General features: G+C 36.2%; 1 protein-coding gene across 2 annotated transcripts; it reads left to right on the top strand.

Annotated features, from left to right (window-relative positions):
* The first annotated feature begins 7,353 nt into the window (after positions 1-7,353).
* Positions 7,354-9,416, top strand: LOC138379151 (chloride intracellular channel protein 4-like). 2 transcript variants are annotated; one of them, XM_069464523.1, is made up of 2 exons: positions 7,354-7,558; positions 7,619-9,416. In XM_069464523.1, the coding sequence occupies exons 1-2, from the start codon at positions 7,500-7,502 to the stop codon at positions 8,259-8,261; spliced, it is 702 nt and encodes a 233-aa protein (XP_069320624.1). In that variant the 5' UTR covers positions 7,354-7,499; the 3' UTR covers positions 8,262-9,416. The 2 variants fall into 2 exon arrangements, with proteins under 2 accessions (XP_069320624.1, XP_069320623.1); XM_069464522.1 differs by having other exon boundaries at positions 7,354-9,416.
* Positions 9,417-12,765: the final 3,349 nt, after the last annotated feature.

Here is a 12,765-nt window from a genome sequence, read left to right as displayed (position 1 = left end):
TGCTTAGGATTTGTTTAAGAACTGCATACGTTTGAAACTATTTTAAAACTTTCCTGGCCTATCTATGACTATAGGCTACTCATTCTAAAGCTCATTCCTTCTGGGTTCTGCAATTGCTTCTGTCAACAAAAAAGGAGAAGCAGCTACACAAAGAGCTGACCAACCATATGGTTTTGGGTATAATGCCAGGAGTCTGGTTTAGATGTTTAAAAAGCCAGGCCATTTTCTAGATCCGCTATATTCCTGTACATGTATATTGACCCTGGAGCAGTGATAGGGATCCCCACTGAAGGTAATAGGAGACATTTGCTTTCAGGAATAGATTCTTGTTTCTCTATTTAATGTTTTCTCTGTAGACTAGTGAGCTATGATAATAGGAAAATGGAACATTTTCTAAAATATGAGAATGGATTCCATCATCCCTTTACAATAATATGGTCATATATTTGAGATTGAGAAGTTGTGTGCCACCCTAATTTATAAAAATCACTTTTCCTTTTTCTCATTTGGGGGAACTGAAAAATTCAGTGAAAAGGTTTACACTTTCAACGTACCTTTTCTAAATTATGAAAAAATTCTTATTACAGACTATCTTTCAGGAATTTTTTTAAAAAATTGAGTTTTGAATAAGTACCTGAAATGTCTTATCTGATGAGATTTTACAGAAATCCTGACTAATGCAAGTGAGAAATTCAAGTTTAGCTCCAGTAATACTTTTGAGAATATCCAGTTGGTTCAGTTGCTCCATAATTTAGCACCAAGTAATAGTAAGTTCTCTTTGTGAATTCAGAGTTAGGTTCCTATTCAATGAGAAGCACAAGCACTTGCATTTATATATATGATTGCTAAACTAAATATTCTTTTTACCATCATGTTTAGTTTTTTGGTGGCTCAACATAATTCTGTTCCTAGTTTGGTCTTAAAGAACACAAGGTCACAAATTGTTTTATGTCACATAATTCACCTTAATTGTTCTTGAAATACAGTTTTGTTTTTGATTTTCATTTTATTATTTTTTTCTTTGAAATTAACTCCTATTTATTCATATACCAGAGCCTTCAACTATTCCAAAATATGATGGCATCTTAGTAATATGGAAGCCAGAGGGCATACACAACAAAGAATGCTCTAAATTTGTAGTCCGGTTGATGGCACATACTTCACTTCTTCTTGTCATTTTCAACAAATTAAGTCAGATCATGAATAGAAAATCCTGCTTGAGAATCCCCCAAGTCAAACTCAAGGTTCACAGAAGGCGCTGTTTATACCTCAGATTGGTTGCCATGTTTCTGTACTAGTGCAAAAGGGAGGTCCTACACAAAGGAGCATTGTAGTGTATGATAGCTTCTGTACTGTTTTTCATCAACACATCAATTATACTTCCTGACTTTCATGTTAAGGTAATTATCTTCTCAGAGTTTTAATTTTTATTTCAGCATCTAAAGCTTGTAATGTCTCCACCATACTGAGAAAAATTCTACACAAAAATATTGTCCACACACCTTGAAGAAATGGATCTCTTCTCCTATGTTCTGTTTATGTTGCAGTTAACACAGGATAAGTGGCTTCTTTCCTCACACTTGGCAATGAGATTTATAATTTAAAAGATGGTGCTAAATAGGGAAGATTAGAATAATAGCATCTATAAATAGAAATAGGTAATTACAAATGCCAATATTCATTCTAAATAAGAATTTTTCCTTCCCCTCTTTCATGTTACCCCTTGACCATTAAGCTTTAATAAGACTTTCCCTTTACTTAGACAGTGAAATGCTCATATCTCCACTCCTGTAAACCTCTCAAGGCAGCTACAAGGTGGCCTATCCTGGTGTACCCCCAGTTAGTTTCCCTTTCAGCACTCCTTTTGGTGGAAACTTTTAGTTGAGTGGCACTGGTATCTTCTTTGGTAGTTTATTTATGAAGAGTTTGCGAATAAATCAATTCTCAGTTGATGCCAAGATTTGATATTGAACAATGATGCATACATAGACAAGAAAAATGCATATTTAGGAATGACCCAGGAAATTAATTCACTTAGGAGACAAGTATATTATGTGGAATTGTGAACCTGGACAAGACTGGGAAGAGGATGTAATGACTGATTAGCAAGAATATTCAACAAATACTATGATGAATGTGCTGACTGCGGGTAAAGTATGATTCTGCCACCCACACAGCAATTTTTTTCCAAAGACAACTCTGCAAGAAAAACATTAGAATTTCAAATCTGCATCCTCCCAACTGTGCAGAAATGTCTTCCTAGCAATTCAAAATAAAGGTAACTACAATTGTTTGTATGCTTATATTGGAAATTCAAAGAAGCCAAAAAAAATTTCTCTCTCTCTCTCTCTCTCTCTCTCTCTCTGTGTTTATTTTAATGAGCATCTTCTCTTGAATCTAGTTTCTCTAAATCACACTACCACCTTGGACATCCAAAGAGGTTTTAACTGGAGCCCTAAAAGGCACATCTATTAGAGTTTGTATATTGATGGTAGAAGGCATATGATAATACAGTTCTTACTATCACATACTGCACCCTAAACTAGAACAATATTGTCAATTGCTCTTAGTCCTTTTTATTATCTTCATTATTGTGTTTTCTATGCATAAGGCTGGCTGTCTGTGGAGTTTATAGTCCTAGCTTGTCTTTCTGGTAAAATATGGGCAGAATAATATCTAAGAGACACATTGAGGACCCTGCATTTCTGTAGTGACTGCAGAGATTCTGGAATTCACTTTTGCCAAGAAAGAATGAAGTAGGCTTGTATGTTGATGCTATTTTAAATAGGGCCTTGTCCTATAGTTAATACCATATATATTTATCTTTTACCCCTATCATCCTCTAACTCACCTTTGCATTCTTTAGCATTTAGACCATTTCCTGTTATAAAGAGGAGGCTCAATAAAATTGTTGAATTGAACTTAAAGTGTTAGTTATTGACAATTTTTCTCTCTGGGAAGAAATAGGGAAAAATAAGAGGAAAATTAAGAGAACATTATACTGCCTATGCTATCTCATTCCTTCAATCCACCAGCTAACAAATCTCCATTGAGCTTCTTCTGTGTTCCCAGCTTTGTGCTATGTCGAAAATACAGAAATATTAAGCATACTATCTTCCCTAAAGATGTTTAAAGTCTTCTGCAAGAGAATAGCAATTCATTCCATCTGTATAGGATGGCATTAGTTTTACAACCCATATTTATTTTGATCTTATAAAACAACTGTATTCATCTGTGCAGAGTTCATCAGCTCCTTTTGACAGATGAAGAAACTGAGGCTCTAAGGGGTTAAGACTTGTTCACAGTCACACAACTAGGAAGTGGCAGAGCTTGGGCTGGAACACAGATCTCTTAACTCCAAGTTCAGTTTTCCATCCACCACACCATGCTGCCTCAGGATACATGCAACAGGTGTCCCCTGCCTTTCACCACCAGTGTCATATATCATCAGTAGCAATCTGAAAATATGAACTCTAGTGCTTTCTATTTGAGGCCTCTATCTTACCAATGGATTTCATGTAAACCAACACCAACACCATGAAAATTTCTAAATCAGACTATGAGAAAGGTTTATAAGAGAAATCTCACATATGTTCATGAAGACACTTTACTTTTCATTATAGCATAGCTACACATAGCCCCAGTGGTCAAAGCAATGTTCTTTGGTTTGAGTAAAGATAGACAACTTTAGCCTTGCTGGATTAATCAAGAGGAAAACCAATCATATCTTAAAAGGAGGACATAGTCAGTGCTCCTTATCTCTTTCCTGATTGTTGAGGCAGTCTAGCTAGAGTAATGGTTATATGCACAAACTCTGGGGTCTTTCACAGAGATTTCTGTGCAGATTTTCCTTGGTGTTTCATTGGCCAAAATGGTATCATATGCTCATTCTTAAATCAATTATTGGCAAGGACAATGGAATTACCATGATTAGCTTAACTTATTCAAACCTCACTATTGAGTCTGAGAAAAGACGAAGTTTTGTGGGGTAAACAAAATTGAGTTTCTTGTAAATAGAAAGAAGAAGGGGATGACTATACAATAGGCAAACAACAATACTCTTATAGTCTTTGGCAGAAGAAGACGAAGAGGAAGATGAAGAGAATGAGAGAAAGAAGAAAGAAAGAAAAAAAGAAGAAAAAAAGAAAACGAAAGAAAGAAAGAAAGAAAGAAAGAAAGAGAAGGAAAGACAATGGAAGGAAGGAAGGAGGGTGGAAGAAAGGAGAAAGAAAGATTGATTATATTATAAAAACAAAACATTATTTCCAATGAAATCATATGGAATCTTATCTGTAAATCATTGCAACTCTGGGACCCTTTAAGCAGAGAAACTATCCAGAAATCCTCTTAGACTTAAGCTTTACATCTTTCCATTTTGTATATGACCTATTCTCATTATAATAATGATGTTTTTAATTGACATAAAATAGCTTTGGTTCTTTAATTCATAGGAATTTTCCCTCTCCTTGCTTATAAGTATTGATACAAGAAATACAATTTCAGATGGAAAAATGAAGAAATACAGTTGTGTTTGGTTTCAGAAAAAATGTATAAAAGATTTTCAGATTTACAGTTAGCAAAGTTACAAACTACATATTTTGCCCTCAGTTTTCAACAATTTTAGTCATATGGAATCTCCACATTGGATTCTGTAGCAGTCCATTTTTAACAATATTGTTTTCTTAAATAGTTTTTTTTTGAGTCACAAATTGACTATCATATCTATTAAAGATATGTAAAATTGAGATCTATGTTTTATATGTGATTTGTTAGAAAAATAATTCTTTTTTATTCTATTATTGCTTTTATTATTATTTTGACATATAATTACGCATATATATGGTATTTCGATACTTGTAGACAATGTGTAATGATCAAATCAGGGTAGTTAGCATATCCGTCACCTCAGAGATTTATTATTTTGTGTGCATATTGGGATATTCAATATCCACTATTCTCACTATTTGGAAATATACAATAAATTGTTGTTAATTATGTCACCCTATTGTGCTATAGAACACTAGAACTTATTTCTCCTATTTAGCTGTACTTTTGTATCTACTAACCAACCTTTGACTATACCCCTTTAAATTGTTTTATAAAAGCCTGTTATCAATAAGAAATTTTGTTTGTCTTTGTTTTTTCCTTGAAAGAAGAAATTGTGCTTTTACTAATCACAGCCATAATTAAACACACAAAATTCTCAATTTGGCATTAAATTGAGAAGCTATCAAGATTGTTTCTAAAAGTAGCAACATTTCAACTATCTACAGATAACATTGGTAATAGCTTCTACTTGTGTTTAATATCCTAACCTAGGAATGAGAATCTTGTTTGACTTGGGCTCAAATTAATTAGCCTAATGTGTAATCTCCTCCCTTACCTCTAAGAGAAGTAAAATGTGAAAATAGGTTGAGTGACAAGGAATAGAGTAGGGACCAAGCCCCTAAGGCCTCAGAAAGCTGTTTCTAAGACAGTTAACCATAGTAGCATAAGAACATTTCTACTCAAAGTGTATGTTGTCAAAGTTGAGACAGTCTAGTTGAGTAGAGATTTAACTATATTAGTATTAAAATAAGATCTTTTTACAAGTCGATAAATGTAAATTTGGAAGCAGGTGGCTCAGGCCTGCTAGTAGGAGCCAAGATGACATACAGAGCCCAAACTTAAGGGTTTCTTTGGTAGGCAGATATGATGAACCTTTTAATATGAATTTCATGGCTTTATACAGGCTAATATTTAATTGGTAATAAGAATAAGAACTGGTATTATGGGATGAGGGATAGATTACTATTATGATATCTTATGTATTAATCAAAGAAAGAGTATTTTGTAGTATTTTCAGAATCTTTTCTTTGAAGGACAAACTTGCTAGGGAAGGACAGTGGATTTAGGAAGAATCCAAAGTAAACAGTGGAAATAAGGGCATGTAAGTAGAATGTCAGAGGAGTAAAGCAGTAGAAATCAGAGGTCAGGATTGGAGGGGCCTGGCAACAGTTCATGAAGACTAGCTGCTTGTGTAACTCGCATTTGTTCAATCAGCACATCAATTGGGTTATTAAATAATGGGCCTCAGCCCTTAGTCCCTATATGTTGTGCTTTCCATTAGGCCAAAAGTTAATAGCCCTATATTTAGAGAACTAGAGTATTGATAAGGATAGGGGAATAAGATAGGGACCCAATTCTGGGATGTATGGGGTATGAAAAACTGGGGAACAAGATCAGAGTAGGGCCAACAACACTCCTGATTTGATGCTATTTTACCAGATTTTGGCTACTAAATTTATCTTAAAAACTTCAGAGAAATGACTGGAACCTCCTGGTAGAATGTTATTTAATAGAAAGACCAAGGAACTAAGGGATTTTTCAGTTCACTAAATTTTTCCCATTATACCATAACACCATTGTTTTCTTTTTGACCTTGAAGCCTCCATGCCAAATGCAAAAATAAGTCTACCTCCTTTGCTTTGTAACTCATTTGGGAGATGATACTATTTTATCAGAAAGTTGGCAGCTTTTCCCCTTTCTATATGCTTACCATTAGACAGACCCTCCCACTTCCCCCCCCCCACAACCAACCTAGCAAATCCTGATTATTCACTGGCGTTCATTATAAAATTAGAGGAATGTCTCTGAGGGTGTGTACGGGGAGCAACTGGCCTCAAGACATAATGAAATCCCAGTTCCCTCTTTTTTCTCCTCTCTCTAGACATATTCCAACGAAGAATCATTGTATGCCCCTTTTCTTTCCAGCTTGCTTCTCCTTGGCTTTTCCCCCCTCCAAATACTGCCTGCCCAGGGAGTACATAGGGTAGGATTTCTTCATGTGTAAACAAGCCTCATTTCAATCACTGAGGGCCCTAACACTACTCCAGGCCTCACTCTCAGTGCCTGTTTGCATTTTAAGAGGCTTTGGAAGTTGTGATGAGGAGAGTTTCATCAGAACTACAGAGCTCTGTATGACCTGCCTGCTACTTGTGTCTTATACTTCATATTTGTTCTCTCTACACATTGACTGGGATGCTGAATGACATATCCCGGCCCCCTAGTTTTTATGTGATGTTTTTTTCCATTATGGCAAGAGTTAGCAGAACTAAATCTGCTCACAATTTTATGGCCCTACCACCTGTAAAAATGGTGTTTGCTTAGCCATTAGGGATTTTTAATTTCCCAGTATGTACTTTGTATTAGAAAATCTGGGAGCGTATGCTTCTGCTTCTCTACCATCCTCCCATTTCTTGCTGGCTGCCTAATATCCGTCAAAATAATTTTCTCCAAATGGGTGTGTGTATATTTTAGGGATGGGGAAAGAAATTTGGGTCAAAAAGTCTAAATTGGAGAGTCGCGCGCGGGGCGTGGGGCAGTGTGGAAGAACCTCGGTCGCGGCAGCTCGACGCCGGACTGTCCAGCGAGCGCAGCGCGGCGGGAGCCCGCAGCCAGAGCAGCCCCAGAGCAGAAGCAGCAGTAGCCGCCGTCCGCGGAGCCCAGCCGAGCCGGCCATGGCGTTGTCGATGCCGCTGAACGGGCTGAAGGAGGAGGACAAAGAGCCCCTCATCGAGCTCTTCGTCAAGGCTGGCAGTGATGGCGAAAGCATAGGAAACTGCCCCTTTTCCCAGAGGCTCTTCATGATTCTTTGGCTCAAAGGAGTTGTATTTAGTGTCACCACGGTTGACTTGAAAAGGAAGCCTGCAGACCTGCAGAACTTGGCTCCTGGGACCCACCCACCATTTATAACTTTCAACAATGAAGTCAAAACGGATGTAAATAAGATTGAGGAATTTCTTGAAGAAGTCTTATGCCCCCCTAAGTACTTAAAGCTTTCACCAAAACACCCAGAGTCAAATACTGCTGGAATGGACATCTTTGCCAAATTCTCTGCATATATCAAGAATTCAAGGCCCGAGGCTAATGAAGCCCTAGAGAGGGGTCTCTTGAAAACACTGCAGAAACTGGATGAATATCTGAATTCTCCACTCCCTGATGAAATTGATGAAAATAGTATGGAGGACATTAAGTTTTCTACACGTAGATTTCTGGATGGCAATGAAATGACATTAGCTGATTGTAACCTGCTGCCCAAACTGCATATTGTCAAGGTGGTGGCCAAAAAATATTGCAACTTTGATATTCCAAAAGGAATGACTGGCATCTGGAGATACTTAACTAATGCCTATAGTAGGGATGAGTTCACCAACATCTGTCCCAGTGATAAGGAGGTTGAAATAGCATATAGTGATGTAGCCAAAAGACTCACCAAGTAAAATAGCACTTAAGACAGAGATATCTTCATGTCTTCCCCTAAGAACATGCTTTTCCTAACAGACTGCTTCTCTTCCTAGAGTAGAAATTATATTTTGCATGAACATGCAGTTATTCAAGATTAGGATCAAGGATAGATAAGGTATAGTAGTTATCTTAAAATATACACTCCTAAGCAGTATTATTTTGAAATCCTTTTACCCTGCCTACCTCCCCCACCCATATCCTCCTCTCCTCTAATTGGGAGACACTCCATCACAAAGTTTTCACGTTAGAGGTAGTTTGCCATCTCTCGGGAGCCCTAACCATTGTGTCCATTCACTGTGTATAGATGGCAGAACTTTGGAGGTGCAATGTGTAATGTTAACATAGTAGCCATGACTTCATCAGACAGCCCCAAACTGGTGCATAATGCATGGTACAAGGAATATTTATGTATGTTTTGAAATTTTGTAATATTTAGTAAGAGTATATGAAAGGATTGCTACTGTATCAGAAATACTCTGTTTCAATTTAGTCTGTCCTGGATATGTACTAAAGGATATTGCCATCAGAGAAGAGAGCCTTCTACAGAAAGTCACTACAGATTTTGCTGTTTTGCTTTGTAGATATTTTTTTACTTTTGCTTAAAAGCATTTATGCTTCATACCAATGGAAACATCTGACACTATGTAGAAGCTAAAAGTTTAGAGGAAGAGATGGTTTTTTCAAGATCTTCTGCAAGCATTTTATACTTAGAATCTGATGGGCATCTGAGACTCTGTCTTAATGTGTTTGTTTTATATATTTTGCCCAGTGCCATTCATTTGGAACATTATTGCTTTCTTCCTTTATTTTAAAAAGCCCCTTTTAGGTAAGCATAGAGTGTGCTACTTGTAGATTTTTTGAGCAACACTACATAAACTGAGACTTAGTTGATTTAGCTATAACAGTACAATGACGTAATGTAAAAATTAACACAAATTAACCTACCAAATGAAGGGAGGGTTTGTCAAAATATGAAGTAAATTTTTGTTTCTAAAGCATATTTAATGTAGATGGTCTAAAGAATGCATTATCCTTCCTACATTAAAACAAAATAAAACACAGACTACCAATTTTCTTTTTTCACCCCATTAACCGTGCGTAGAGGATTGTTCACTCCTGTTGGACTAAATTACGCTTGTATGGTGAGTGACTATTTGCTGCAGTTTTGCCTGATCTCAATCATTATACTTCCTTGAGTTAAATTTTTCTACAGCCATGTTGAGGAATAGCACCCTGCATGTGTTTTTGTTTTGTTTTCTTTTTAAATCAAAGTCCTAAACAAGAATTCTTTGTGCTCTAACAAAAGAAGATGAGGTTTGTGAAAATAAAAATTTCCTATGCATTTATTCTTTAAAAAAACAAAAGGGACTTTCTGAGTACAAATCTGAAGACTGTGCTTGTGACTATAATACATTTTTTGTAATTTTTTTATACCTAACTTGTGTAGAAAGTGCTATTTCTCATGAGCTATTTTTTGAAATTTTAAGTATATTGCTTTAAAATGGCAGTGTTTTTCCCCCTTTGATATGCTAATATTTAGTAAGTACTGGCTTTATGGAAGCAGCCTGATGTTTATAAGCATACTGCTTTTTTAACCTATCAGTAAATTAGCTTAGTATAGAAAGATAAGAAAAGCTCCATGTTGTATCCATTTGGCTCAGGGAAATTCCTTTGCCTTACCTTTCTTAGAATTCCTGTTGCTGATCAAAAGTTTGAGTACCTATCTTTTTGTTAGTTAAATATTGGATGGTGATTTATCTGGTTGTAGGAAGAAGCACTATCCAGTTATTTATTGAGAAATTATATCGCAGTAGCTTCAGTAGGTGAGTGTCCAGTCTGTGTCAGTACGCAGGCAGGTATCATCACTATTCATTTACATTTTAAATAGTGGCAGCTTGGCATTCAGGTGATATTGAACCTTGTGTCATAGCTTAAGGTATGAAAACGATCTGAGAGAAGGGGATATCTGTTCTTTCTAGTGGATGGTGGACTAGGTGCAGAGTGGAGGGCTAACAGAGGAGAGAGCTCCATTCCTCAAAATAGAGTGATGGAAAACCCATTCTGAAATGCAAAGGATTTTCACTTTGGATATTTATTTTCTTCATTGGTTTTTATTTATCCAGTGATTACACCTGGTTCTCTCTGGATGTTGAAGAAAGGCAGAATTCGTTTCCTCTGTATAAAGACAGATTTTATTATTACTTTATCAGAGAAGTTAGTTGAATGAAATTGAGATTAGCAGGTGGACAAAAGCTAGTAGAAAGGATGATCCTACAGCATTCTTTTACCTGATTAAATGTTTGTGGAAAGATTATAGCTTAAAATATTGAAAGATTGGGGACATAAAAGTTTTCATGGCAGGCAAGTCATGTAGTGTATGGGCTGACATAATGGAAACATCTGATTTTATTTCTACAACTAGCAAATCATTCCCCTTCATTTAAACATCCTTTATGTTTTATTACTTCAGTAAGGAGGTTAGAGTCTGAATGGAAGGTCTCACTGTTTTCCAAGGGATTCTGAGAAATTTTTGTATTTATCAGTTGGAAAGCTCTCTTCTATTCCAGTTGATATAACTTCCCTTTTCTGATATAGATGCAGATTTTCTATACAGGTCTGTTATCTTTTTTTACTAGGATTGTTAACTTTTGTGATGAAATTCAAATAAGATTTCTTGGTAACCTTGGCTTTCACAATTTATCTTTAAACCCTTGAGCAATCTATATAAAATTAAGAGATTTCTGACATTTATTCATACACTAAGTGGACCCAACTCTAGAATATAGGCATTTTAACTTCTGTTGGGTTTTGAATCTCTCCAGAGTTGTATGTAGATAGCTTTTTATTTCTGTGCACTTGCAAACCCATTTAGAGAATACTACAAAGTAAAAACGAGAAGAAATAGAAATGTATTTTTTCATGAACATTTTGATACACATTTTATCAAGTTTATTGATTCACCAATTTCTTACACTGGTTATAGCCAGTATTTTAATTCATAGAGAGGGAAGCATTCATTATTGATACATGGACTTTTCTTTACTCCATCCTTTATAAATGATCAAGGTTTGGGCCACTAAAATTTTTATGGAAAAAAATTTCAACCCCTCAAGCCATAATGTTGAACATCGTTGGAGTATTTTCTTTAGAATTTCTTCAGCAAGCAAATGAAAGCTTATTGTAGAATGCTTGTATTTTCTTTTCTCTCTGGAACATCAACACCAGTATATTGCTGGCAGCTATTGTATTAAAAAAAATAAAGTATATTTTCACTATCAAAAAAAAAAAAAAGTCTAAATTGGGAGTTCTATTAACTCCCAATTACACAAAAAACATCCCAATTCCCCAATTGAAGGTCCTGACATGACCAAACATCTACATAAAGATGATATTATTGTTATAATACAAACGTACTTGGGACTTCTTATTGGGCACCTCAGAAAAAGTACTACCAAAATAGCTACATTTGAAGGAATTTCTCTGTTGAAAACAAAGTTAAAAATAATGAGACCTCATAGAATCATAAAATGTCAGAGCTGGCAGGAACCTTAGAAACTTGGTTTAATTCCCTCTCTGGCTGTCCAGTGGAGGAGTACTTCCAGTCAGTTATCAGGAAAGGGAGACTGGAAGCCCTGTTTTTCTCAGCCACACATGACTATGTCTAGTGCACTATGCAACTTCTGAGGTTTAGTGTCTCTCTCTCTCTGACTCAGAGGTTACTGATGATTAAACTTATATCCCTCCTCCACAAAAAAAACTTTTTTGCAGAATATCAAACAAAAAAAATAATAAATGCCTTTGCCAATGGTATATTATTTCTTTTTTCCATAACTAGTTTTTTTGATTCTCTTGGAGAGAGAGGAACTTTCTCTTGGTATAGAGTTTGTTGTTTTTTTAATTTGTTTATTCCCCCAGAGTCTGAGACCAGTGAAGACTATAATCTGTATGAAAGGGTTCTTTTTTTTGTTTTATTTTTAATAACATTTGTTTCAGCATGACTGATAACCGTAGCTGGGCAAACACACACACACACACACACACACACACACACACACAAAAGTTGCCGAGAGGCTGGCTGGTGACAAGAAATGAACAGGTGTGAGGGACAGTCATTAGAATCTGCAGTCTTGCCTTCAGGCTGATCTAATGTGACATAGTGATGATTTACTCTGTGTCACAGTAAGCGCAGGTGTTGCCATCATCACCAATAGCCATCTAACATTACTCTGTCTGCAGTGCTCACTAGAAAACATCTGGGGAATTTTTCCCCTCGCCTTCTGTTGGGTGCTTTTCACTTCCACTCTTCTACACCCCTTTACTCCTCTCATCCTCACAGAGCCTGCTGACTCCCTGTCTAGGTTAAGATATCCTGGCTGCATGGTGATGGCCACATGGGAAGAACCCATGTCATATCCACCTTGACCTGAGCCTGTGTTCTAAAGCTTTGTTAATATGACACTAGTTAATGGATCACATAAG

The sequence above is a fragment of the Eulemur rufifrons genome, chromosome 30 (genome assembly GCF_041146395.1).
Source record: "Eulemur rufifrons isolate Redbay chromosome 30, OSU_ERuf_1, whole genome shotgun sequence".
NCBI classification, from domain to species: Eukaryota; Metazoa; Chordata; class Mammalia; order Primates; family Lemuridae; genus Eulemur; species Eulemur rufifrons.
This window is presented reverse-complemented; position numbering and strand designations above follow the sequence as displayed.

Coding starts and splice junctions, on each gene's coding strand:
- LOC138379151 (XM_069464522.1), top strand. CDS start 7,500: ATGGCGTTGTCGATGCCGCTGAACGGGCTGAAGGAGGAGGACAAAGAG.